Below are 25,266 nucleotides of genomic sequence, written 5' to 3'. Positions count from 1 at the left end.
GTCAGATGTTAGGGAAAGCAGAGGCTGCAGGAAACTGATTAATCAATTAGTCGATAAATCTCAGAAAAACGTTCATCACAAGTTCTCAGATCCCAAGAACTCAAATGTCTTGTTTTTGTCCGACCGGGATCCACTACACCGACACCACCTGCACCGCGGGATCCACTACACCGACACCACCTGTACCGCGGGATCCACTACACCGACACCACCTGCACCGACGGATCCACTACACCGACACCACCTGCACGCGACGGATCCACTACACCGACGGATCCACTACACCGACACCACCTGCACCAGCGGATCCACTACACCGACACCACCTGCACCCGGCGGATCCACTACACCGACACCACCTGCACCGCGGATCCACTACACCGACACCACCTGCACGCGCGGATCCACTACACCACCGATGGATCCACTACACCGACACCACCTGCACCGATCCACTACACCGCGGATCCACTACACCGACACCACCTGCACCAACGGATCCACTACACCGACACCACCTGCACCGACGGATCCACTACACCGACACCACCTGCACCCGACGGATCCACTACACCGACACCACCTGCACCGACGGATCCACTACACCGACACCACCTGCACCCGACGGATCCACTACACCGACACCACCTGCACGCCGCGGATCCACACTACACGGATCCACTACACCGACACCACCTGCACCGGCGGATCCACTACACCGACACCACCTGCACCGGCGGATCCACTACACCGCACCACCTGCAACGACGGATCCACTACACACCGACACCACGGGATCCACTACACCGACACCACCTGCACCCGACGGATCCACTACACCGACACCGCCTGCACCGACGGATCCACTACACCGACAGATCCACTACACAGACACCACCTGCACCGCGGGATCCACTACACCGACACCACCTGCACCGCGGGATCCACTACACCGACACCACCTGCACCGCGGGATCCACTACACCGACACCACCTGCACCGACGGATCCACTACACCGACACCACCTGCACGCGACGGATCCACTACACCGACACCACCTGCACGCGACGGATCCACTACACCGACACCACCTGCACGCGACGGATCCACTACACCGACACCACCTGCACCCGACGGATCCACTACACCGACACCACCTGCACGCGGCGGATCCACGACACACCACGCGGATCCACTACACCGACGGATCCACTACACGACGGATCCACTACACCCACCACCCAGCGGATCCACTACACGGCACCACCTGCAACGACGGATCCACTACACCGACACCACCTGCACCCGACGGATCCACTACACCGACACCGCCTGCACCGACGGATCCACTACACCGACAGATCCACTACACCGACACCACCTGCACCGACGGATCCACTACACAGACACCACCTGCACCTCCGACACCACCTGCACCGACAGATCCACTACACAGACACCACCTGCACCGACACCACCTGCACCACCGACACCACCTGCACCGACAGATCCACTACACAGACACCACCTGCACCGACACCACCTGCACCGACACCACCTGCACCGACACCACCTGCACCGACACCACCTGCACCGACGGATCCACTACACCGACACCACCTGCACCGACACCACCTGCACCGACAGATCCACTACACAGACACCACCTGCACCGACACCACCTGCACCACCGACACCACCTGCACCGACAGATCCACTACACAGACACCACCTGCACCGACACCACCTGCACCGACACCACCTCCACCGACGGATCAGACACACCGACACCACCTGCACCGACACCACCTGCACCGACAGATCCACTACACAGACACCACCTGCACCGACACCACCTGCACCGACGGATCCACTACACAGACACCACCTGCACCACCGACACCACCTGCACCGACAGATCCACTACACCGACACCACCTGCACCAGCGGATCCACTACACCGACACCACCTGCACCGACACCACCTGCACCGACGGATCCACTACACAGACACCACCTGCACCACCGACACCACCTGCACCGACAGATCCACTACACCGACACCACCTGCACCGACGGATCCACTACACCGACACCACCTGCACCGACACCACCTGCACCCGACAGATCCACTACAGATCCACTATGAGTGAGACAGGAAGTTGGCTTAACTGCAGGAATACGTCATCGTGTTGTAGGTTTCGTTTCCAGTTAAACACGATGACGCGCCAGCTGTAAAGTGTGACGTCTCAAACAGGAATGTATTATGAGGACATCCGTGATGTCACCTGAAACTGGACACGACCTGGACTCGTGCCAGCAGGTCTGACTGGGACCTACAAGCTGTTAAACTCGGGGATTTTGAACAAGACAGACCGCGGTCTCAGTTAAAGGTCTAATCCACATTAAAACACTACACACACTCCCGTCGTCCCTACCTGCCTGACCGCATACTTCAGCCCCCGGTGAGCGGTAATGAAATCAGTGGCCCCCGGTGACCGTTATTATGTGGATAACAATTACAGAAGGAAGGAAAGGATACGTTTTCTCGAGGGAGAGTCCTTCTTGATGCCGTGACTCTCTGCGGACCCGTAACGACCGAGGGGACCTCTGGTGTTTCCACCGCCCCGGCTGCCTCGGTTCCAGGCCCCGCGTCCACCGTTCGGCATGGCCCGGTGTCTGAACCGGCCCAGGGCGCCGTGGCTCCGTTCCCAGAAGCTGGTCCGCGGGCTCGGCTCGCAGTGAGGACCGAGACCCGGGGGCGGCGGCAGCAGCGGCTGAGGAGGAGAGGCGGCAGGAGGCCGGTCGGGCCCGCTCGGCCCGCACTGCTGCCTGTGGCTCGGGGGGAAAGGGCCATGTCCGTGAGGTCCGCGGTTGTACGGCATCAGGCGGCGGAAATCCGGCGGCTGGTGGCCCATGTGTGGCAGCATGTTGTGCGGACGTTGGTGAGGTTTTCGTGCCCGTGGAGGAGCGCCGCGGCCCGGCCTGCTCCCATCCCCCCGCCGGATCGGCACACTCTCCTCGGTTTCATCATCGCAGATCTCTCCGTCTTCCAGCTCGCCCTCCTCTCTCGGGGAACGACTGACTGTCTTTAAATCCATATCGTAGTAAAGTCCAAACTAAGCGTCGCCAGCTAACTGCGGATCGTAAACTCATCGGACGGTAGATGTTAAATTCATGTTGTCGTTTCACCGAACAGTTGATTTAAAGTCAGCGAGCTCCGACGATTAGCTCCGACGGCTAGCTTCTCTCTGCTGCTCGCGTCCAACTCTCGCGAGACGACCAGACCTACGAGACAGGAAGCAAATCTGAAACGTCACAAATTCTCCAAACCATGAGCTGTTGTTGTGTCTAGATATCTTGTTGCTTTAGAAAGAATAGAGGAACATTTGTAAGCAGATTCGTACTTTATTTAATCAGGTCGTCTCGTTGAGATTGAGATCTTTTTTTCAAGAGAGACCTGAGAACAAGAAACATTCAAAGTTAGACAAGCAGCAGACAAACAACACAAATAAGGTCCAACAGCCACGATGAACAGAAAGAGTGAATACAAACCATTACAAGAGTAACAACAACATTTCAAATCTGCAGGAGAAGAATGAATCCAGCCTGAGGGCAGTGTGCAGTTTATTTAAAAGGTGTAGAGGACCTGAAACTAGTTCTGCCAACATTCGTGTATATATATATATGTATGTATATATATATATATATATATATATATATATATATATATATATATATACATATATATATATATATATACACATATATATGTATATATATATGTATATATATGTATATATGTATATATATATATATATGTATATATATATGTATATATATATATAATATGTGTATATATATATATGTATGTATATATGTGTATATATATATATATATATGTATATATATATATATATGTATGTATATATACATACATATATATATGTGTGTATATATATATGTATGTATATATATGTATATATATATATATGTATGTATATATGTGTATATATATATATATATATGTATATATATCTGAGTGTCGTTATTGAAGCGAGAGGAGATGTGAGGCATTTTGTGTTATTTTATAAACAAATAAAAAGGCACATTGGTCAGTAGAATACGTCCTTTTAGTACTCGAACAACACAAAGTGTGCACACATGCTGCAGCACCTTGTGCAGAGTAACATCAGTGAACATAGACACGCATGTAAAACACACACACACACACACACGCACACACACGGTATACATGCACACCAATTGTATGTGAAAACACAACAGAAGCGTATTGTGATGGGAGAAACTAATACTACAAAATAGAAATATAAGAAAAACACCAGAAATGGGACTTTTCCACTTCTGTTACGTTTAGAGGCGTTAAAGCTTGGAAGGTTTGTCTGTATCACCAAGAGTTTATCCTGTGAGTTATACACTGGCATGATTAAAGCTGGATGTATTATATAACTAGACCAAGTCAAAGTCAGCCTTTTTACTCTGACAGGATACAACATGAAATAAACCTCCAACTTGTTAACTTCAACTGTTCACAAACCTAAATTTCTTACGTTGTTCATGTCATTTTTAAAAAGATGGCCTATATCTAAAACTGAGAACTAAACTGTAAGTTTCCTGTGCAGCTGACTGAAGGAAGTAAAGACATAAAGGACAGGAAAATTATGGAAAAGTTGGACAATAAACTGGACTGGGCTCAGGCTGTTTACAGGAAGGGCCAGAGCCGCCTCTGTTTCCTGAGGAGGCTGAGGTCCTTCATCATCTGCCGGACGATGCTGAGGATGTTTTATGAGTCTGTGGTGGCCGGTGCTGTCCTGTATGCTGTTGCAGGCTGAGGGCAGCAGGCTGAGGGTAGCGGACGCCAACAGACTCAACAAACTGACCCGTAAGGCCGGTGACATTGTGGGGGTGGAGCTGGACTCTCTGGCGGTGGTGTCAGAGAGGAGGATGCTGGGTAAACTACACGCCATCTTGGACAGCGTCTCCCACCCGCTCCATGACGTGCTGGTCAAACAAAGGAGCACCTTCAGCGGAAGACTCATCCCCCCACAATGCACCACAGAGCGCCACAGGAAGTCATTCCTGCCTGCGGCCATCAGACTCTTTAACTCCTCCCTCTAAGTGTCAGTCTGTATGACCCGAAGTCACTAAACTGGACACTGATCATTAACATCTCTGCCATACCTGAAATATTGTGCAATATTCTGTGTTTAATACTGCTGTGCAATATTTAGTTTTCCTATTTATTGATATTGATATTATTCATCCCAAAGTCACTGGGATAGGCTCCAGTCACCCGCGACCCCCTAACGGGGACCAAGCGGTAGAAAATGGATGGATGGATGGATGGATATTATTCATACCTCCATTAATGCTGTGCAATATCTTAATAATCTCAATAAGCTGCACTTAACTCGACAGTACATGCACCACTGCTTATTACTTATATTATTACATTGTATTATTATACTGTATTATCATCATCAACCGGTAAACCCACCTGGTACTTCATTTATTTTCTGACCTGTTTTTATAGTGTTTTTATAGTGTATTATATTGTTTGCTAGTACTTTCTCCTGTGTGCACTGACGTAAAGACGAGCTGCTGTAACAAAGAGTTTCCCTACGGGGATCAATAAAGTGTTTCTGATTCTGATTCTGATTCTGATTCTGAAACGTCTAACACTGAAAAAAACTGTAATAGTTAAAATCCTTTTGTTGTAGAAACGTTTATTAAAATTTCAATTCTTTATGTGATTATTTCAAAACCTTACAGCTGAGGGGTCATTTTATGATTTCTTTAATTTCATTTTTATTTAATGATTTAATTATCTAGATGTAATTATCCAAATGGTTTAACTGACACAATCTCTCGGCTGTCGGCGCTTTGATGACTCAGATATCCGACTTTCCAAAATAAAGCCACTCCTGAACTACATCTGATGTAATCAATCCTCACTATAGGCAAATCAATATGTTCTTTTTAAGGGCTGAAAAAACTAAAGAATGAAGACCTTAACCCGCAGTGCGCATGCGCACCGGAGCTCGCCACCGGAAGCTGACTTGTCAGTTTTGTTTTGGAAGGTGACGGGCGCGTGAGCTGCGTCGTCATCAGGAGACAGAGAGGAGGCGACATGGCGGCGGATTGTCTTCTCAAGGTAAAAACACGTTAACGCTATTTATCTATAAAAAGTCTGCCAGACTCTGTTAATTAGAACTTTTATCGTGATTAAATAACTGTTAGTCCACAGCTGTAGCTCCGTGTTTATCCCACACATCCTTCATCGCAGGTTAATTAGCTAACCAGCTGATGAGTTAGCTGAAGTTAGCTAGCGTTAGCCGCTGTGCTAGCTGTATTGTAGCCACAACGACACCGTCAGCCCGCACCAGCAGTGCGAGCTGCATGCCACGGAAGCATTGCAGTCTGCTGGAGCTGCCGTGAGCTACGTTCGTGCCCGTCTTTGTACTTTGTTTGTAGATGCACGCCACGACACGAAATGCTAAACTCTCGGTTAACATTAGCATCAGCAGACGGTTGTTGACAGATTGGGCCCCTGATAAGTCACCAAACTGGTCAGCAGTTCGCTTGTAAACTACCTGACAGTGTTTGTAGATACATGACTGAACAAAACAGCAAAGAACCCCAGATGTTACTGCATTTTGCCAAGTCACACTGTTGGTGAAGTTAAGTTAGCTTAGTGTGTCTGCTAAATGCTGTCGTTAGCAGGGTAGCAAACAAAGTTTCTCATCTGTTTTGCTATCGAAACAACACTTCACACTTCTGGAGGAAGAGCTGAACTCCACGCAGACAAGTCACTGTACATGCTGGTAAACTTCCCTTCGAGTCACTGAGCTGAACATTTCCCTAAAAACAGACACGCAGAGATGTTTGTAAAAGCCAGAAGGAGCTTTCACATCACTTCCTGCTGTCCTGAAGGTTTTTCCAGGATCCTCAAAGACTCTTCCAGCATCTGGAGGAGAAATATTAACATTTCTCAAGTTGTGACTGTTTCCTACAAACAAAGACAGCATCTGATGTGACATATGTCTTTGCTTGATTCGTACTAAACTTTATCATCAGTTAGATTTGTCTACATTGATGTTACTTACTATTATCTCGTTTTTTCGCACAAAATACTGTTAAAAAAATATATGTAATATATGTATTTCCAGCTACCTGGATAGGAAACAGTCACAACCGGAGAAACGTGTTAGAAATCTGGTTCATGTTGCAGCAGACAGAATGTCTCTCCTCCAGATGTTCGAAGAGTCTTCGAGGATCCTGGAAAAACCTTCAGGACAGCAGGAAGTGACGTGAAAGTTTCTCAAACATCAGAGAATCGGATGCTTCGCTCAGTGACTCAGCCAACCTTAACATAACATCTGTCACACAGGTTATATTTGAACACGAAGGAGTCTTCATACATCCAAGCAGCGATGAAGATGGCATCGAGCAAGATTTACTCATTTCAGGGTCACTTCGGATTGTTGACAAGGTAAAACTACGAGTTAACGAGTTTTGTTCTGTCTGTCTCTGGTATTCATAGATCACACATGGGTTTAGAGCTGCAACTAATGTCTGTTTTCATTCTTGATTCATTTGCAGATTCTTTTCTAGTCTATAAATTGTCAGAAAATAATGGCAAATGCTCTTTTCAAGCCTTCAGATGTCTTGTTTTTTTGTCCCAAAACCCAAACATATTCAGTTTACTGAGATAGAAGACCAAGAAAGTCAGACATATCTACATTTGAGGAGCTTAAAACAGTAAATATTTGCTTTAAAAAAATTCTTGACTATCAGAATCATGAACAGTTAATTTTCTGTCTATTGACTAAAGTGATTAATCGATTCTTTCAGCTCTACGTGGGTGTAATTAATGGGTCATAAACTTGTGCGTTAGGTCGAGTGTCACACATGGTTCCCGGCTTGCTGATTAACTTGTTGATTGTATTTGTCTGTCAACACTGTCAGGATGCTGAAATCATTGTGGAGTACAGACCTTTGGAAGATACTGTCGACCCATCAAACATGCTGTGTGCTGGAAAGGTTTGTCTCAGTTTGCCTCCCGGATTTCATTTCAGTGTGTAGAACTACAGATGCTGATTTACCACAGTACTTAGTTTAAATACTTAAATATCACAACACTAAGTATATAAAATAACATCATCAAATAAAATCATGAGGTCCAAACAGTAGTCCATATACGATACTATTCTGTCAACACATGAATACAATACATTTGTCCAAGAACACGTTTGCCAACATAACTCAGACTCTCACACCTGGAGCACAGGTGTAGTTCAACCTTGCAAATTATCTTTAAAATACCGTTTATTATTTAACGAACTTAGGGCTAACTCAGGGTTTAGTTCACAATATGTCTTCAGATTGTTTCCCTCTTTTACTTGTACCCTTTTTATCAATCTGGGTTCATAACCCAACAGTCGTAATACATATCGTGCCGATGCTTCATCTTATATAAGAAACTGACTGAAACCTGAACAGCTCAGGTTCAGTGTGGAAATCCTCACAGCACGTTGTTACTGTAAACTTTAACAAGATGTTGCAGAAAACGTAACTGTCACAGCCACTTCCACTCTTTAACGAGCCTAACAGTATGTAAATATGGGGGGTTACAGAGCTAGACCAAAGTCCAGTCTTTCACTTGTTTTTTTAAGGATTTGTTGAGGCCTTTATTGATTGCTGACAGCAGGCCGATGACAGGAAACAGTAACGTGCACAAAGGTCCCCCGGCGGGCTCGAACTGGTTAACGAAGTGACTTTCTGTGTGTCATCAGGACTCCAGCTCAGTCATGGAGTGGGATCAGTGTTCAGGTGCGAGGTCCCACCAGCTGTTAGAGACACAGCACAGCTACGAGACAGAGTGGGACATGGTCAACGCCGTGTCCTTCAAGAAGAAACCCTGTACAAACGGAGAGGGTGAGTTTTCTTCCTCTGACACCTGTGAAGTGAGACGTTACCTGCAGCCACCAGAGAAATATAATGATGTATTCACGTGACATACTGTAATCTGTAATTCCAGTTTCATTTATTAAGTTCTGTGTGTTAGTATTGTTTCAGTGGCTGGTGTATAAAGTTTGTTTAAACATAAACAATAAGTTCATGCGTTTTAGTTTCTCTCATTTTCTTCATTGCATGTTTGTGTATTTCGTCACTGAAGTACTTTGACTTCAGGTTTTAATATAAAGGTCTTGACAGTAAAAGTAATGTGCCAGAAACCTGTTTTGGATGTTGGAGGAAATGAAAGTGTTGCAGCCTCCTGACAGACTCGTTTCACTGCATTCACAACATGTCAACACTGCTCAGCAGTTAACTCTAACAACGCCACGCTGTTAACACGGTTTTACACATCAGAGTATCTGACACATTGAAACAACAGCTGGAGACACTAAATCTGACACAACTTATCTTACTTGATCAAAAGACTGATCCAAAACTATTCACTTGATCGGCTTATATTATTGATCTGATGTGACTGAAGGTTTAACTGGAGGATGTGACTCCTGAAACTGACCTGAGACCAGCTGTTGGCTTTATGAGAGACGACGTCTCACTCTGTTGGACTACAGAAACTCTCTGTTGTACAGCGGTGCTGCAGAGCGGAGCGTCCTCCCTCACAGAGGATCTCTGGTCGAGTTCAGACTCACGAACCAACAACAGACAGGTTTACTTCTGTTCGGCCGTCACGTTTCTCAGAATGAACATTAATCAGCGACTGATCGGAGCTGCGGCCGGAGACGTTCGTCTTTCCAACCGAGAAGCTGCTTCCTGAATGTTTCCTGCTCCCCTCTAATGATAATGAGTCACAGCTTAGTGAATCTGTGCATTTTGTAAAAATGTTAATAATATATTATATATAAATACTTTTCACATTCACACTCTGAGTTTCACTCTCAGATGCAGTAAAAGCTGCGACGGCAGCAGGCTGAGGTGGATAAAACGCAGTAGAGCGCAGTGAAGAAACTTAGTAGAGCGCATCTTAGAAAAGGTTTCAGTCGTAGTCATCTGGCCACTGTTTTCAGAATCAAGACGTTTGTGACGTTTGCTACTCTGTGTTGCTGAGGGAATGAGGGACGACACCGTCTTAGTAGAGCGCAGTGAAGACACGCAGTAAAGCGCAGTGAAGACACGCAGTAAAGACACGCAGTAGAGCGCAGTAAAGACACGCAGTAAAGACACGCAGTAGAGCGCAGTAAAGACACGCAGTAAAGACACGCAGTAGAGCGCAGTGAAGACACGCAGTAAAGACACGCAGTAAAGACACGCAGTAAAGACACGCAGTAGAAGACACGCAGTGAAGACACGCAGTAAAGACACGCAGTGAAGACGCGCAGTGAAGACACGCAGTAAAGCGCGCAGTGAAGAAATGATCAGATTTTGATCGGCTTTATTTTAGCTGATAACCATTACAATCTGTCTGGATCAGCCGGGATATTGATCCTCACGTTCAGCTCAGGACGTCTGTGATCGTACAGTTTTACATCACTGAAATACTTTCAGACCAACACAACAAACTTCTGGTCAAGTTGTTGAGCTCAAAGCTGAGGCGACACGTAAAATAACATTACAGACAGAGACAACAATGACTTGTTAGTGAGGAGGTTGTTTCAGAGTGCTTATTTTGAAACCCGTCAACAGTACTGCTGTAGTACTGCTGAAGTGTACCTGTAGTACCTGTAGTACTGCTGTAGTACTGCTGTAGTACTGCTGAAGTGTACCTGTAGTACCTGTAGTACTGCTGTAGTACTGCTGTAGTGTATATGTAGTACTGCTGTAGTACTGCTGTAGTACCTGTAGTACTGCTGTAGTTCTGCTGTAGTACTGCTGTAGTACCTGTAGTACTGCTGTAGTGTATATGTAGTACTGCTGTAGTACTGCTGTAGCACCTGTAGTACTGCTGTAGTGTATATGTAGTACTGCTGTAGTACTGCTGTAGTACTGCTGTAGTACTGCTGTAGCACCTGTAGTACTGCTGTAGTGTATATGTAGTACTGCTGTAGTACTGCTGTAGTACCTGTAGTACTGCTGAAGTGTACCTGTAGTACCTGGTTGTTAAAAAGTTGATAAAAGCGTTTGTTTTCTGATCCCTCTCCCTGGTCTCTCAGGCTCTCTGAACCACAGCCATGAGAGGAGCAGGTGGGCGTTCACCTTCAGTGTCAGTGACCTCAGGTCCATCACAGTGAAGGTCGAAGGTTGGACCTTTCTGATGTTCAAACTGAAGGAGGCGTCCACCTCGCTGCCTGCTCTGCACTTCCACCAGGGCGGCAGCACAGAGTTCCTGGACAGCCTGAGGAGGTTCGCTCTGCTCAGCGAGTGAGTATCCGACAGCGCGACGACAACGATACGAAAAACCAGATGAAAACGTGTTTGAATTCACTTTAATGAGCGAAACCTGCGGCTGCGGTCAGACCGGACTTTAGCTGGTGAGGTCTGCTGGTTTTCTGAGGCAAACAGCAGACCGGACAGGACTGACCTCTGCACCAAGCGAAGGAGAAGCCCCGTTCTTCATAGAAATTAAAGGGGAGTGAAATCCAGTCTCTTGGTTTAGGAGGCAGTGAGTGAGTGGGCGAGCGAGAGAGAGAGAGAGAGAGTGACGGCGACTGCACTCAGAGCAGACAGGTGTTGCCGATCCGAGCAGAGGGACAGGTGAGCAGTGAAGGTGTCCAGTGGCAGTAAATACACAGTGCAGGTTACAGTTTGCCTCTGAATAAACACTGCAGCTCCTCCAAACCCAAGACGCACAGCTATAAAGCAAATACAAGCTATGGACATTCACAAACCCCTGTCGGGTCGCTGGAGGCTGAACTCCTGCAGGCTGAATCTAGATTACAGTGTAGAGGAAAACAAGTCAGTCGTGGTTTGTAAAAAAAAAACAGGAAACGCTGTTGAGCTGGTGTCTGATCTGCACATTACATGGTTTTATTGTTTTTACGTGACGAAGAGGCAATTTTTCATTTGATTTGTCTTTAAAAACCTTGTTTGTTTCTATTTTTTTTGTTAAACACGTGGCTCATGGCCATAAAAAGAGATGTGCAACTAAAATATGTCTTTTATTTCACTTGAATGGAGAAAAATCTCTGTGTATTGATAAAAGTGAACTGTACTGTAAATGTGCATCTCTGTAGTTTGATAGAGGCCCATGAGTTTAAAAAAAAAAGCTTTTTGTTGTTAGTACCCAAAGGGCCGATGAAATGCACAGCTGTTCTTCAGATGTGTCATTTATATGCTAATGCGTGAGATCTCCTTACGTCCGGAGCCAGGACACGTTTCACTCTCTATCTCAGTGCAGATAGCTGTTATTAAAGTTCTTATCGAAGCCTTTCATAATGAAATCGTCCGGATTAAGTGCTGGATATTTTCCAACTCGGAGCTCCAGTAGCCCCGGTGTGACGGCCTGCTGACTGTCTGTCTGCTGATTGGCTGCGTCGTCTTTCGTTAGACGCTGTTAGAGTCTGTACAGATCAACGAAAAGGACGACTGAAGATGTTGACTCTCTGTTTCTGGATTTTATTTTGAAGTAGCCTTCCCACATCTACTTTTTCACTGATTAAAATAAAAAATTGTGTTTAAAAAATGAAGTGAAATGAAAGTCTGCACCTCCGTTAAATGGTCTTTTATCTGTTAAAGCCGGTGAATGCAGTGATTGTGATTCTGGATTCAGGATCTGGTGTTTTCTGCTTGCAGGGCTCCAGATGATGAAACGTGTCTGTTGGTCAGCACGCCAAACAAGGCTCTGTCTCAGTCCTTTGAGAACCTTCTGGATGACAACAACTTTGGCCTCGTTCATGTAAGAAACTAAATCACGCTAAAACTCGTACACACAGTGAATATTCTGCTATCATTAAACACAATCTGTCATACTTTATAAATCTCCATTAATCCTCATGTTAACATTCTGAGCGGCGGGCCGACAGAGGGCACGAGTTGGATGTTAAGAGTACAGTTTGTCTCCAGCAGAAGTTCAGAAAGGACCCGTATGTGACCACCCTGGGCGGCTTCTCCAAAGTCACCAACTACATATTCGATGCTTTCCGGGGGACGGAGGAGCAGCACCAGCGCCCCCCAGAGGAAGTGGCCGACCTGCTGGGCGAAGTCATCCCGGGACTGGAGATCAACCAGCAGGAGGAGCCCGGCTTCGAGGTCATCACCAGGGTGAGAGGAGGCTCGCACACGCTGCAGGAAATGCCTCAGCATCACATGACATGTTCTGGTTTGGTTTATTGATAACAGTCAATATATTTATAACATATCAGACTTCTCAGGGATAGAACGATTCTTTGTCTCTGGTGTTTCCACAGACCATTTATCAAGATGGAGACAGACATTCAGTGTAAAATATTTCTTAATGTCAGACAAAATAATTCCATTTTATGAAATGAAGCCAGAGTGGCGTCCCGTCAGACACCTTTAGCTGCGCACACTTCACCCATGTGTGATTGAAAACAACTGGATGTCATTCCTGTTAGTGGAGGGTGAATGACGGACCAGTAACTTCCGGTAACCAGACCTGTTTGTGACAGTGGGAGGCGGGGCTCCCCAGTTTCAGGGCAGGCTCAGTGAGCGGAAGGTTAAGCGTTTCCCCGCAGCGCCCGAGCCGAATGAACAGAAACGACGACGCTGAGACCCGTTTTTCTGGCCTTTCTGGTCGCGCTGCTTCTGTCCTCTCGTCGTCTGCTCTCTGGGAGGAGTTTCGGCGTGGGCGGGGCTCACGACCTGTCGGAGCGTCAGGGAAAAGGGAAACACATGAATATGTTCTACAGTAATTCATTTCCCTGCACGCTGCTCAGAGTGGTCATGAGTCGTCGGTCTCAGTAGGAGCGGCAGGTTTGAGCCCCTCTCGCTCTTTCTGTCCGGGTCTCTACAGGCTCCTGCAGCTTCTTCATATGTGAACAGTTTGTTTGATCTCCTCCCTCCCTTTGTAGACTTTTTTACTTCAGATATACAATGTAGTTCCCTGTAGTTTGAGATTATTTGGCTAAAGATTTCTTCATCTCTCCTCGCTGCAACCGACACAACCCCGACGCTTTCTGCAGATGAATGCGATTCAATGAGAAGCAAATGGCCTTAAAATGACAATAATATCGTTCGCTGCAGACCTGCTGCTATCTGAAGACGCACCGATGGTTTGATTTTGCTCTGCGGTGCTGTTCTGGGGTCAGGGACCGCTTCATAAAAAAACACCAGAGAAAGATGTGCATGGCGTTACTTTGGTGGGAAGCTGGTGAGGGATTGCGACTTTGTTACTCCTCCCACTGGTTCTCACGGCTCAGTTCGATTGGCTCTTTCAGATTTGGAGAAAATGGATCAAATGCAGACAAGTACATTTATTAAAAAAAACAGTATTACGGCTGCAACTAATTAATTATTATTATTATTATTATTAAATAATCTACTGATTATTTTCTAGATTAATTGTTTGGTCTGTAAATGCGAATTCCAACGTGACGTCTTCTTGTAGAAACCAGAGGAAAACAGGAAATATTCACCTCGGAGAAGCTGAAACCAGAGAATAGTTGACTTTTTTTTTCTTTCTAAAAAACGATTATTTGATCAAAATTGTTGGCAATTAATTTTCTGTCGATCGAGTAATTAATGAATTGATTAATCGTTGCAGGTCTACTCAGTATAATGACGTGAAAACAGACAAGAAGAGATGAATGGGATGTAGGTCAATGACCTCGCTGCTGCTGTCGGAGGAAACTCTTTGTCAGAACTAAAATGTTTACTTGGTTTCTTTTATGTCATGTGTATATGACATGTAGCGTGTAGCATTTAGCACCCTTGACGCTGCCTGTGTCACCTTTGTTCCTGTCAGATCGACCTGGGAACGAGGCCTCAGGTGACGAGGAGGGAGCCGCTGTCGGCAGAGGACTGGACCAAACATCAGGATCCAGAGGGGAGGATGATCAACATCTCACTCCTCAAACAGATCATCTTCAAAGGGGCATGTTGATTTTATTAATCCATCACCAGTAGCACTGTTAGCTCACCATCAGTCCACTCAGTTCAAATGAATGAGGCTCAGATGAACTCAGGTCAGACAGTCTTCCAAAGCAGCTTTCTTTGATTCATTTCTTTGAATACTTTGGCAGCAAAGATCTTTAGGTTTTGAAGTAAAACTCATGAACAGATTCTCTGAGTTGGACTGAAAACGACTCGTCCGTAAGCACATTATCAGCATCCATTTTGTTGAATGTATTGCACGAGGTGTATTTCGTGACGCAGCATGCCGTCGGGGCTCTTCCTCATCGTGTGTGTTTACTGGTGTGACTCCGCAGGGACTCTGTCATGCTGTGAGGAAAGAGGCCTGGAAGTTTCTGTTGGGATACTTTCCCTGGAGCAGCACGCTGGAGGAGAGGAAAGCCCTGCAGAGAGCCAAAACGTACGACCGCTAGGACTTTACTTTATCGTTGGCACATACGCTCAGTGGCCACTTTATTAGGTACGCCTGCTCGTTAATGCAAATATCTGATCAGCCAATCATGTGGCGGCACCTGGATGCATGAAGTCCTGCAGACGTGGTGAAGAGGTTCGTGGCATCTCAGTGACTTTGACTGTGGAGGGATTGTTGGTGGTTCGTCTCACAAACTCAGTCTGAAGAGTTCACAGAGACACAAACTCCATCCAGTGAGTGAAGACATGTTGTTAATGAGAGCTCAGAGGAGAAGAACCGGACCGGTCCAAGCCGACAGGAGGTCTAATCACCAGGCGCTGCAACAGAAGAGCAACATGTGGAACTACAGCAGCGGCTTCCTGTCAGCTGACCGCAGGAAACTGGGGCTACAGGGAGCTCAGACTCACCAGAACTGGATTCATCTGGATTCAGACTGTGGTGTAAACAACATGGATCATCCTGCCTTGTGTCAACAGTTGCAGGTGGTGTAAAGGTGTGGGTGTAGATACTGTCTTGCCTCCTTAACACCACCTGAGCCTGGTTTAAAGTCCACAGCCTACCTGAGTGATGTTGCTGACCATCAGCATCTCTTCATGGCCGCAGTCCACCATCTTCTAACGGCTGCTTCCTGCAGGATAACGCTCCACGTCACAAAGCTCACGTCAGCTCAAGCCGCTGCCTCCGACACCAGCAGCTGGGTGAACTCCAGCGGCCTCCGGCCACCGGATCTCCGCCCGTCGGAGCTCCTCTGGGAGGTGGAGGCAGATCCGCAGCTCGACTGCAGCGGCTGTGAGGCTTCACGTCAGCGTGGAGCAGAAGCTCCGAGCTTCCAGCTGCTGGTTGAATCCATCACACCGAGACCCGGGGCTGTCCTGGGCTCGGAGGGGGTCCTGCAGCGTTAGAGAGGCGGACCTGATCAAGTGGCCGCTGAGTGTGTGTGTGTGTTTCAGGTGTCAGTCAGTTTATCTGTGCAGAAATCTTGGAGAGCATTTTGACGACACACAACATTAGAGCTACGATGATTAGCCGATTAATCAATCAACAGAAAATAATAGATGACCGTTTTGATAATTGATGGATTGGATTTACTGCTTTCCTTTGTTTTAGTTGTTTTTACTAAAATAAATTTAGCATCTTTGGGTTTTAGATTGTTGGACAAAACAAGACGTCGCTTCAGGAAACTACGTAGATTTTATAGACAAAACTATTAATTGAGAAAATAAGCAGCATATTGATCGATAAAGGAAATAATTGTTAACCCTTAATAACCTTGAGTTGTTATTAAGGTTGTGTGGCATGATAATGTTATTGCAGTCATTGTGTTGATGTTCTGTCTCCTGGTTGACAGTGATGAATACTTCAGGATGAAGCTGCAGTGGAAGTCCGTCAGTGAGGAACAAGAGAGGAGAAACTCCCGGCTGAGAGACTACAGGAGTCTGATAGGTGAGACTGAAATCCTGGAATTTATCAGGGTTTCTGTTTAAACAACATGAAAAACAAAATGAAGATGTCGGGCTGAAAATCAGGTGTTAGTATCTCAGGTCTGCAGTGTTCTCCAGTTTCCTTCAGGTTATTTTGAGCACAAACATGCTCTGAGCTCTTTACCACCGAAGGAAGCTCTAAACTTGTGCATGGGAACATCAGATGCTATTCAAAAGTTGACAAGAACTAAAACCAGCATGAAAATGTCTTCACACCGTCTGCTCTGTTGTTCCTCTCAGAGAAAGATGTAAACCGAACGGACAGAACAAACAGGTTCTACGAAGGCATCGACAACCCGGGCCTGGTCCTCCTCCACGACATCCTGATGACCTACTGCATGTACGACTTCGACCTGGGTGAGTTCAGCATCAAAGTCATAGTTACAGTTCGTGTCGATAACGATGCTACACGATCTGCTTTACTTTTTATACGCATTCGTTAAGTTAGTTTCCATCCACCTGTTTTTATTCTAATCTTAAATTTGGATATAAAAAAGTGGAAACACCAGAAACTAAAAACTAAACATGTAGAAAGCGTTTCCTGTCCGAGGCGTGGAAGCTGTTTGTGGCTGAAACAGGAAGCGGCCTGAGTGAATAACTGCTGACTTCACGAAGCCTGAAGAGCATCAGCTGTGTGGAGCGATGAGGAGGCTGGAGCCTTCCTCACACGAACACATGAAGCCGACAGAAACGTCATGTTTCCACCGTCTGAGCTTTTAGTGACGTCGTCTCGCTGCGTCCTCTTCTTCTGCGCTGCTTTAACGGCAGCGGCAGCTCCACCAGCTGTTCACCTCCATCAGCCAATGAGCTCACGTTCTCGCAGCAGCGGGCGGAGTCGAGCAGCGAGTTGTTTCCTTTTGATGAATTTGCACTACATTTGGATGGAAACGTGACATTTATTTAGTTATTTCAGCTGTGCCTGAACTCTTTCTGTCCTCCTCAGGTTACGTTCAGGGGATGAGCGACCTGCTGTCACCGATCCTCTACGTGATGGAGAACGAGGTGGACGCCTTCTGGTGTTTTGTCTCCTTCATGGACCAGATGGTGAGTTAACCAGGTGCTGAAGGCAGCGATAGATGATAGGCAGGCTGCAGCCACACACAGCAGCTTCCTGGTGTCGCTTGTGTTAGCTGTGAATTTATATCCAGTTTGATCAACAATCACTGTATACAGTTCTCCATATATAATGTGTATATTTTTGTATATATACAGTACGTTTGTATGTGTGTGTGTGTGTATATATATTAGGGATGGTAAGATTCACCGATTCGCATGGCCTTCAGCTCTAGCTAGCCCCAGCGGTACCGCAAACACTGAGCAGTTAAATAGTTTAACTGCGTTATAAAAGTGTAACTGGAGACAGACGACAGGAAAGAAGGACTGGTTTAAGGTCCAGGCCCGGTTTTATTTTATCTTTTGTCAGAGACGTTTGTGTGTTTTAGAGGCCAAACAGCATAAATGAGATACTTAATGAGCTGCAGTACTGGAGACACAAATCTGTGAAGTAAAAAAGGCACTTTTTCTAGAGCCAAAGAAATAAAATCAAACTCTGTACCTTATTGAATTTAGCATCACATTGTTTTGCATCGCGTCAAATCACATTGAATCGCATTGTGTTGAATCACATCGCATTAGGGGTGAAGCACATCGTACCGCATCGGCCTCAGAGATGGAGATGCACATCCCTAGTATATATGTGTATGTGTGTGTATATGCAGTATATATGTGTATGTGTGTGTATATGCAGTATATATGTGTATGTGTGTGTATATACAGTATATATGTGTGTATATATACAGTATATATGTGTATGTGTGTGTATATGCAGTATATATGTGTATGTGTGTGTATATACAGTATATATGTGTGTATATATACAGTATATATGTGTGTATATATACAGTATATATGTGTGTATATATACAGTATATATGTGTATGTGTGTATATATACAGTATATATGTGTGTATATATACAGTATATATGTGTATGTGTGTATATATACAGTATATATGTGTGTATATATACAGTATATATGTGTATGTGTGTGTATATACAGTATATATGTGTGTATATATGCAGTATATATGTGTATGTGTGTGTATATGCAGTATATATGTGTATGTGTGTGTATATACAGTATATATGTGTATGTGTGTGTATATACAGTATATATGTGTATGTGTGTATATATACAGTATATATGTGTGTATATATACAGTATATATGTGTATGTGTGTGTATATACAGTATATATGTGTGTATATATGCAGTATATATGTGTATGTGTGTGTATATGCAGTATATATGTGTATGTGTGTGTATATGCAGTATATATGTGTATGTGTGTGTATATGCAGTATATATGTGTATGTGTGTGTATATGCAGTATATATGTGTATGTGTGTATATATACAGTATATATGTGTGTTTATATACAGTATATATGTGTATGTGTGTATATATACAGTATATATGTGTGTATATATACAGTATATATGTGTGTATATATACAGTATATATGTGTGTATATATGCAGTGTATGTGTGTATGTGTGTGTATATACAGTGTATATGTGTATGTGTGTGTATATGCAGTGTATATGTGTATATAGAGGTGACAATGTGAGTGTTTTTGTGGTTTAATAGCACCAGAACTTTGAGGAGCAGATGCAGGGCATGAAGACTCAGCTGATACAACTCAGTACTCTGCTGAGACTGTTGGACTTGGCCTTCTGGAACTACCTCGGTATGAAAATACAGTCAAAGTCTAGATATTCATCTGTGTTAACGCATGAAAACCCTCCAGAACAACAGCGTGCTAGATGCTCAGCCACGTTAACGATATAATCCTGATTATATGTAACATTAAAGGTTTCTGAAGCCGAAGTTTACCTGATAACTGTAACACTGCAGCCAGTGAAGGGAGGCCGGCGCTGGAGTGATAATGTGCTTCCTGAGCTCCGTCTGTTAGAGGACGAGCTGCAGCGTTTCGAGTCGATGTATCAGCTGCTATCAGCTCATCACAGATACATCGGTATCGGTGCATCTGTCGGCTGATCGGCGACAGTTGATGTCAGAACAGAAACACAGCCTCCATCACAGAGTTTGTCCTCCAGAGGGCGCTGACAGGCTGATTTCTACACTGTACAATGTCTGATCACTATCTGAGTCACTGCTAGTAAAAAAAACTTTACTGGACTTTATAAACTCAAATATCAATATCGTCCTCAAAACTCTGACTGTCAGTCGGGCTGCAGCATTTTGAGCCATATGAGATAATATTACACAAAATATTACGTTGCATTGTACGTTGATATATTTATCTACACTCGTGGGAGTATTGAACCTTAAAGTGATGAAGAAGCTTTTGGAGACCTGACCTGCAGTGGTCCCCCAGTGAAAGGTGAAAGGTGAAATCCTATGGCTTTAAAATAAACTGAAATCTCTGCTCAGCTTTGATTCCCTGTTAGTTTCTGCATGCTCCTCCCCTCTGACTCCACCTGTGCGTTTGCTTTGCAGAGTCTCAGGATTCAGGTTACCTGTATTTCTGCTTCCGCTGGTTGTTGATCAGATTCAAGCGGGAGCTCAGCTTCCAGGACGTCCTGCGACTCTGGGAGGTGAGTGCTGGATCTGGATCTCCGGTGAAACACGTGCACGTGACTTTACTGTGACAAACAAACTGGCAGCGTAACACCTTTAGTCTTCCCATTGCTGTTTTGTTCATGTCCAGAACACACATGTAACTGTAGCAACAGCAGATAACAAAGTAGTGACGTAACGTGTGTCCTCCTGTTTAACAATTCGACTAAAAGATCAATCCGCTTTCTGGAATCGTGTCCCAGTGTCCGTTTGGTGTTTGGTCTCTTCTGCGTCGGACTGTATCAGCGTCCTCTTCAGATTCCTCGGAGTCTTTGAGGTTTTATCTTTCTGAGAAATGAAGGTGATGCTGATGCATAAGAGGCTCGAACGGGGAATAATCTTCATCCAACTCTCCACTTTGGTTCAGTTTGTTTCTTTCAACTGAACATTTAAAAATTTACAGCAGCAGCGATTAGTTGATTAATCGATTAGTTGATTGATAGAAAATAAATTGTGATTATTGACTAATCGTTTGAGTCATTTTTTAAGCAAAAATGTCCAAAATTCAGTTTCTTAAATGTGAGGATCTGTCGGACGGATAAAACAAGACGTCGTCCAGAGAAATTATAACACTTTGGAGACAAAACGATGAATCGCTGAATCGAGAAAATGATCGTCAGGTTGATGGATAATGGAAAGAATCGTTAGTTGCAGCCTAAAACCTTTACAGCGTGTTTGAATGAATGATGGAGCAGTACACCTGTGCCTGACTGCGTGTCCTCCTCAGGTGATGTGGACGGGTCTGCCCTGCCAGAACTTCCACCTGCTGGTCTGCTGTGCCATCCTGGACTCCGAGAAGCAGAAAATCATGGAGGAGAACTACGGCTTCAACGAAATCCTCAAGGTGAAGCGATGCCGCCGTCGCAGAGAGAGGAACAGTACTGCAGCCGGGTCCGGCGCAGCAGACCCGTGTTGTTTAACTCGGTAGCTTCAGTTTAACGTTCTCTCCTGAGAGCGATGGCACCCTCGATTATCCCAGCTTCATCGTCGGCTCCTGCAGCACAGAGCCGCCAGTCACTGCGGCTCCACGTGATCCATATTTTCACTCTGTTAGCACAGTTTCTCCCGTAGCAGCAGAAGTACGTTTAAAGCAGTTTGGACTGGATTATTTAACATCTGATGGTGGATCCAGCAGGAGGGAAGGGACATCAGAAGGAACCTGAATGCTGAAAATACTCGGATAGTAAATCATTTGTGTTTTCTCGTTGCAGCACATTAATGAGCTTTCAATGAAACTGGACATTGAAGAAATCCTTCAGAAGGCAGAAGGCATCTGTCTGCAGATAAAGAGCTGTAAGGTGCGTACCGCCTCCATATGCAACACCTGTCACGATGTGACGGAGGGAGTGAGGTCACATGATGACACCTTTGACCTCAGACTACACCCACTGATGAAGGCCGTGACACGTGGCTGAGAGCATTACCGTTACTTTACTCAGACAGCCGAGTGTTTGAATTAATGTGACGCCTTTTACACGTCTTTTTTCTCTGGTTCACCTTTAGTTGGAAGGTCTGGATCGAGGGTCCGTAAGCGTGTTGCATTCACCAAAGAAAGAAAATTACAGACCGTATCTCAGATCTTATGAGCTCAGGCTTAAAGAGCGTGTCCTCTGTTGGATGTTGTGCAGATTTTAAAGCCCACAGAGACAAATCAGTGATTCTGGACGACATAAACACAATTCTCAAGGGTGCCCAAACCTGGTTCTGAGAGTCGTGTGTAACTTGGGGTTCTTGTGTCTTGTGAGGTTTCTGTTGCCTGTATCGTGTAGGATTAAACGAGCTGTCCTTTATCTTCCTCAGGATTTGCCTCTGTCTATCAGCATCATCCTGGGCTTCGACACAGAGGTTTCCGACCCGACAGGCTCCGGATCTCCTCCGGCTCCCAGACCGACTCAGCGACCGGACGCCTGCTCCAACGGCCACGGACACTTGAGAGAAACCAGCTCTCACAACAGCTGCAAAGTTGCCTTCATATCGTAGTGAACAGCCGGTCCACCCAGAGACTGACTCAGTGTGTCAGCAGGAGGGCGGCGGCAGCGTGTCGCCCCGACAACACGGAGGAAGAGGAGGAGAATGTAAAAAGGATTTAAGATTATTCAGAATCTTATTTTTGTAATTTCTTGTACCATATTGTCTCTTTCATTCCTTCTCTCCTGCTAACGATGCTTTCTAAAGCTCCATTCAGACTGGAGGAACATCGCAGGGGGAGGTGGGGCGCGACACGTCACCGCGTTCCTCCTCGTGTTAACCCCGGTGGCGTGACGGGATCCGGTCTGTAACAGACATTCAGCAGGACAAAGCCAACAGAGGAAGACTGAAGCCTCCTCAGGGGGGGGCAAAGATACCGCAGGAGGTGGATTTGAGTCAGAAACCTCCTCCTCCTCAGAGTCACAACTCCGTCAGATCTGAACTCACAGACATGAAACTCACGTCGAGTCGTTCAGCGCGACTCACACTTCCAGAGGAGATCATCGTCTCTGGCGTCCGTCCAGAATAAACCTCATAAACCCGCTGAGACGCCAGAGAAGAAAGCCGTTCTGGGTCGGCTGCAGACAGGAGCTGCTAACAGCTGACTCAGCTACATTTAATGGGGACAATCTGACTAATGTGAACAAATCTAGGCAAAAATGAGAACGGCAGCACCGACCTGCAGCTGACATCACAACAGACCACCTGACACGGGGGCTCGCTCTCCCGATGGCTTTAATTTGTCTGTCGTCATGTTGGCCGATACGTTGCTGTTAGCATGTTAGCATCCATCAGATTAGCAACGACATGTTTTACTTCCTCCGTTTTCACACACGAGTCAAATTTCACGCTGAGCTGAGAAGAGACGGAAAGCCTCAGAGATCCGCTTTAAAACACGAGGACGGGGTTTGAGCTGCAGGAGGAGCCGGTTCACAGAGACACGGGAGCTCACTGTGATTATTCCCGGGGGGTGAAACACGACCCACATACGATGCAACGCACTGAGCAGAGCAGGTGGCGTTAAAGTCAGCCCCCCCCCGCAGACAGAAACGCAGTCTGAATGGAGCTTTAGCCGGCAGCGCGTCGTGTTGTGACCTGGGACGGGTTTTATCTGAACCACGTCGGCTCCAACGCGTCTTTTATTGGCTGCGTGTTTTCTCACAGTACAGCTGCTTTCATCTGAATAAGACAAACGTCAGTTCCTTGTTAAGCTGCTCGCCCGCTGAGCACACAGATCAAACTACTCTCCGTGTTAAGCGTCTGATACGAAGCCGGTCGCTGTGAAGTGGAGCGAAGGATGGCGTTAATGTGGGAAAGCAGTTTCCTCTGATGTGTGATGAAGATGCTGATTTGTGTTTTATGTGGTGATGCTGAGTCAGGTCATGTTATTTACTTAAAGGAGCACTGCGACATTTTAGGGAATAATTTGGTTTCTTGTCAGGAGTTAAATGAGAAGATTGACAGGTTACTGAAATAAAAACAATTAAAGGCTGATTCCGGTTTCTTACAGCTTGAGTCTCATTTCTGTCAGCTCTGATAACGTTAAACGAACCAGTAGTTACAAGTCAAGTTCCACACAAAGGTAGTGCCGATTTTAACAGGACTTCCAGAAAACGGTCCAAAGGAAACCCGACGCGCTGCTCGTCTCCGCCCGCTGCTGCTCGTCTCCGCCCGCTGCTGCTCGTCTCCGCCCGCTGCTGCTCGACTCCGCCCGCTGCTGCTCGACTCCGCCCGCTGCTGCTCGTCTCCGCCCGCTGCTGCTGCTGCTGCGAGAACGCGAGCTCATTGGCTGATGGAGGTGAACAGCTGGCGGAGCTGATCCTCCAGCCGCTGCCGTTAAAGCGTCGCAGAAGAAGAGGACGCAGCGAGACGACGTCATTAAAAGCTCAGACGATGGAAACATGACGTTTCTGTCGGCTTCATGTGTTCGTGTGAGGAAGGCTCCAGCCTCCTCATCGCTCCACACAGCTGATGCTCTCAGCTCTTCAGGCTTCGTGACGTCAGCAGTTATTCACTCAGTCCGCTTCCTGTTTCAGCCACAAACAGCTTCCACGCCTCGGACAGGAAACGCTTTCTACATGTTTAGTTTTTATGCACATAACGTCCGAACAGCAAACTCAGGTGGGAGTTCGTCCTCACAGCTGGTGGCAGCGACGGACGCAGCTACAAAAACAAGACGCACGTTGTAATAAACTGTAATCGCCTGCAGGATCCTCCTCGCAGTCCTTCAGAGTTCATTCCTGCTTCGTTTGTTGACACCTTTGGTTACCATGGTAACAGCAGGTGAGGGTTAATACTACAAACGCAGGTTGTTTTTAATAAAGAAGTCAGTCATTAATAATCACAACCTCATCTGATGTCAGTAGCTTTCCGCAGCAGGAGGCAGCGAGCGAGTGGCAGACTCTGCCAACGAGGTCGTACGTAGAGATCATTATAACTTTGATATGAATCTACTCATTTAACTCCCAGGAAGGAAACAAAAGCTTTATTTCCAAAATGTGAAAATATTCCTTTAAAACCAACGCACGCAGCTTTTGAATCAAAGCCTCTCCAGTCTGATGTGAATCCACAGCTTCTTTATCGCTCTAACAAAACGACTGACAGGAAGATACACCTGTTTATTAAGAACGTCTGGAGCTCGACCCTCGCAGCGTCTCCGCCATGTTCCTGCTGCACGTTCAACTGTTGGTCATTTCAGCTCTTTTCATGTAATCGATTGAACGCTGGGCAATAAAACGATTT

General features: G+C 46.0%; 2 protein-coding genes and 1 long non-coding RNA gene across 9 annotated transcripts in view; 1 reads left to right on the top strand and 2 right to left on the bottom strand.

Moving 5' to 3' along the window:
* LOC122874827 (zinc finger C3H1 domain-containing protein-like) overlaps positions 1-3,316 on the bottom strand; it is a 28,350-nt gene extending 25,034 nt beyond the window's left edge. For 3 of the 4 annotated variants that reach the window (XM_044193233.1, XM_044193232.1, XM_044193234.1), the window contains exon 1: positions 2,544-3,316. In XM_044193233.1, the coding sequence (XP_044049168.1) occupies positions 2,544-3,102 (559 nt within the window). In that variant the 5' untranslated portion in view covers positions 3,103-3,316. The remainder of the gene's footprint in view (positions 1-2,543) is intronic. The other variant, XM_044193231.1, reaches the window with a different exon arrangement.
* On the bottom strand, positions 2-1,631 carry LOC122874828. 3 transcript variants are annotated; one of them, XR_006377696.1, is made up of 4 exons: positions 1,590-1,631; positions 760-1,158; positions 519-615; positions 2-262 (listed from the first exon to the last, which is right to left on the bottom strand). It is a non-coding gene; the product is annotated as an uncharacterized LOC122874828 (long non-coding RNA). The 3 variants fall into 3 exon arrangements; XR_006377694.1 differs by lacking the exon at positions 2-262 and having other exon boundaries at positions 458-615; XR_006377695.1 differs by lacking the exon at positions 2-262 and having other exon boundaries at positions 458-648; positions 817-1,158.
* Positions 3,317-6,041: 2,725 nt separating the features above from the next.
* Positions 6,042-25,266, top strand: part of tbc1d15 (TBC1 domain family, member 15) — a 19,237-nt gene continuing 12 nt past the window's right edge. Inside the window, exons 1-17 of one of the 2 annotated variants that reach the window (XM_044193577.1) lie at positions 6,042-6,176; positions 7,413-7,514; positions 7,991-8,065; positions 8,818-8,959; positions 11,146-11,353; positions 12,725-12,827; positions 12,998-13,192; positions 14,856-14,984; positions 15,319-15,422; positions 16,783-16,877; positions 17,156-17,272; positions 17,859-17,959; positions 19,564-19,663; positions 20,437-20,534; positions 21,284-21,400; positions 21,768-21,854; positions 22,357-25,266. The exon at positions 22,357-25,266 is cut by the window's right edge and continues 12 nt beyond it. In XM_044193577.1, coding sequence (XP_044049512.1) covers positions 6,153-6,176; positions 7,413-7,514; positions 7,991-8,065; positions 8,818-8,959; positions 11,146-11,353; positions 12,725-12,827; positions 12,998-13,192; positions 14,856-14,984; positions 15,319-15,422; positions 16,783-16,877; positions 17,156-17,272; positions 17,859-17,959; positions 19,564-19,663; positions 20,437-20,534; positions 21,284-21,400; positions 21,768-21,854; positions 22,357-22,536 — 1,977 coding nt within the window. In that variant the 5' untranslated portion in view covers positions 6,042-6,152 and the 3' untranslated portion in view covers positions 22,537-25,266. Of the gene's footprint in view, positions 6,177-7,412; positions 7,515-7,990; positions 8,066-8,817; positions 8,960-11,145; positions 11,354-12,724; positions 12,828-12,994; positions 13,193-14,855; positions 14,985-15,318; positions 15,423-16,782; positions 16,878-17,155; positions 17,273-17,858; positions 17,960-19,563; positions 19,664-20,436; positions 20,535-21,283; positions 21,401-21,767; positions 21,855-22,356 lie in introns of both variants that reach the window. The other variant, XM_044193576.1, reaches the window with a different exon arrangement.

This window comes from Siniperca chuatsi, linkage group LG4 (genome assembly GCF_020085105.1).
Source record: "Siniperca chuatsi isolate FFG_IHB_CAS linkage group LG4, ASM2008510v1, whole genome shotgun sequence".
NCBI lineage: Eukaryota > Metazoa > Chordata > Actinopteri > Centrarchiformes > Sinipercidae > Siniperca > Siniperca chuatsi.
Note: the sequence above shows the minus strand (reverse complement) of the source record. Positions and strands in the feature narration are given on the sequence as shown.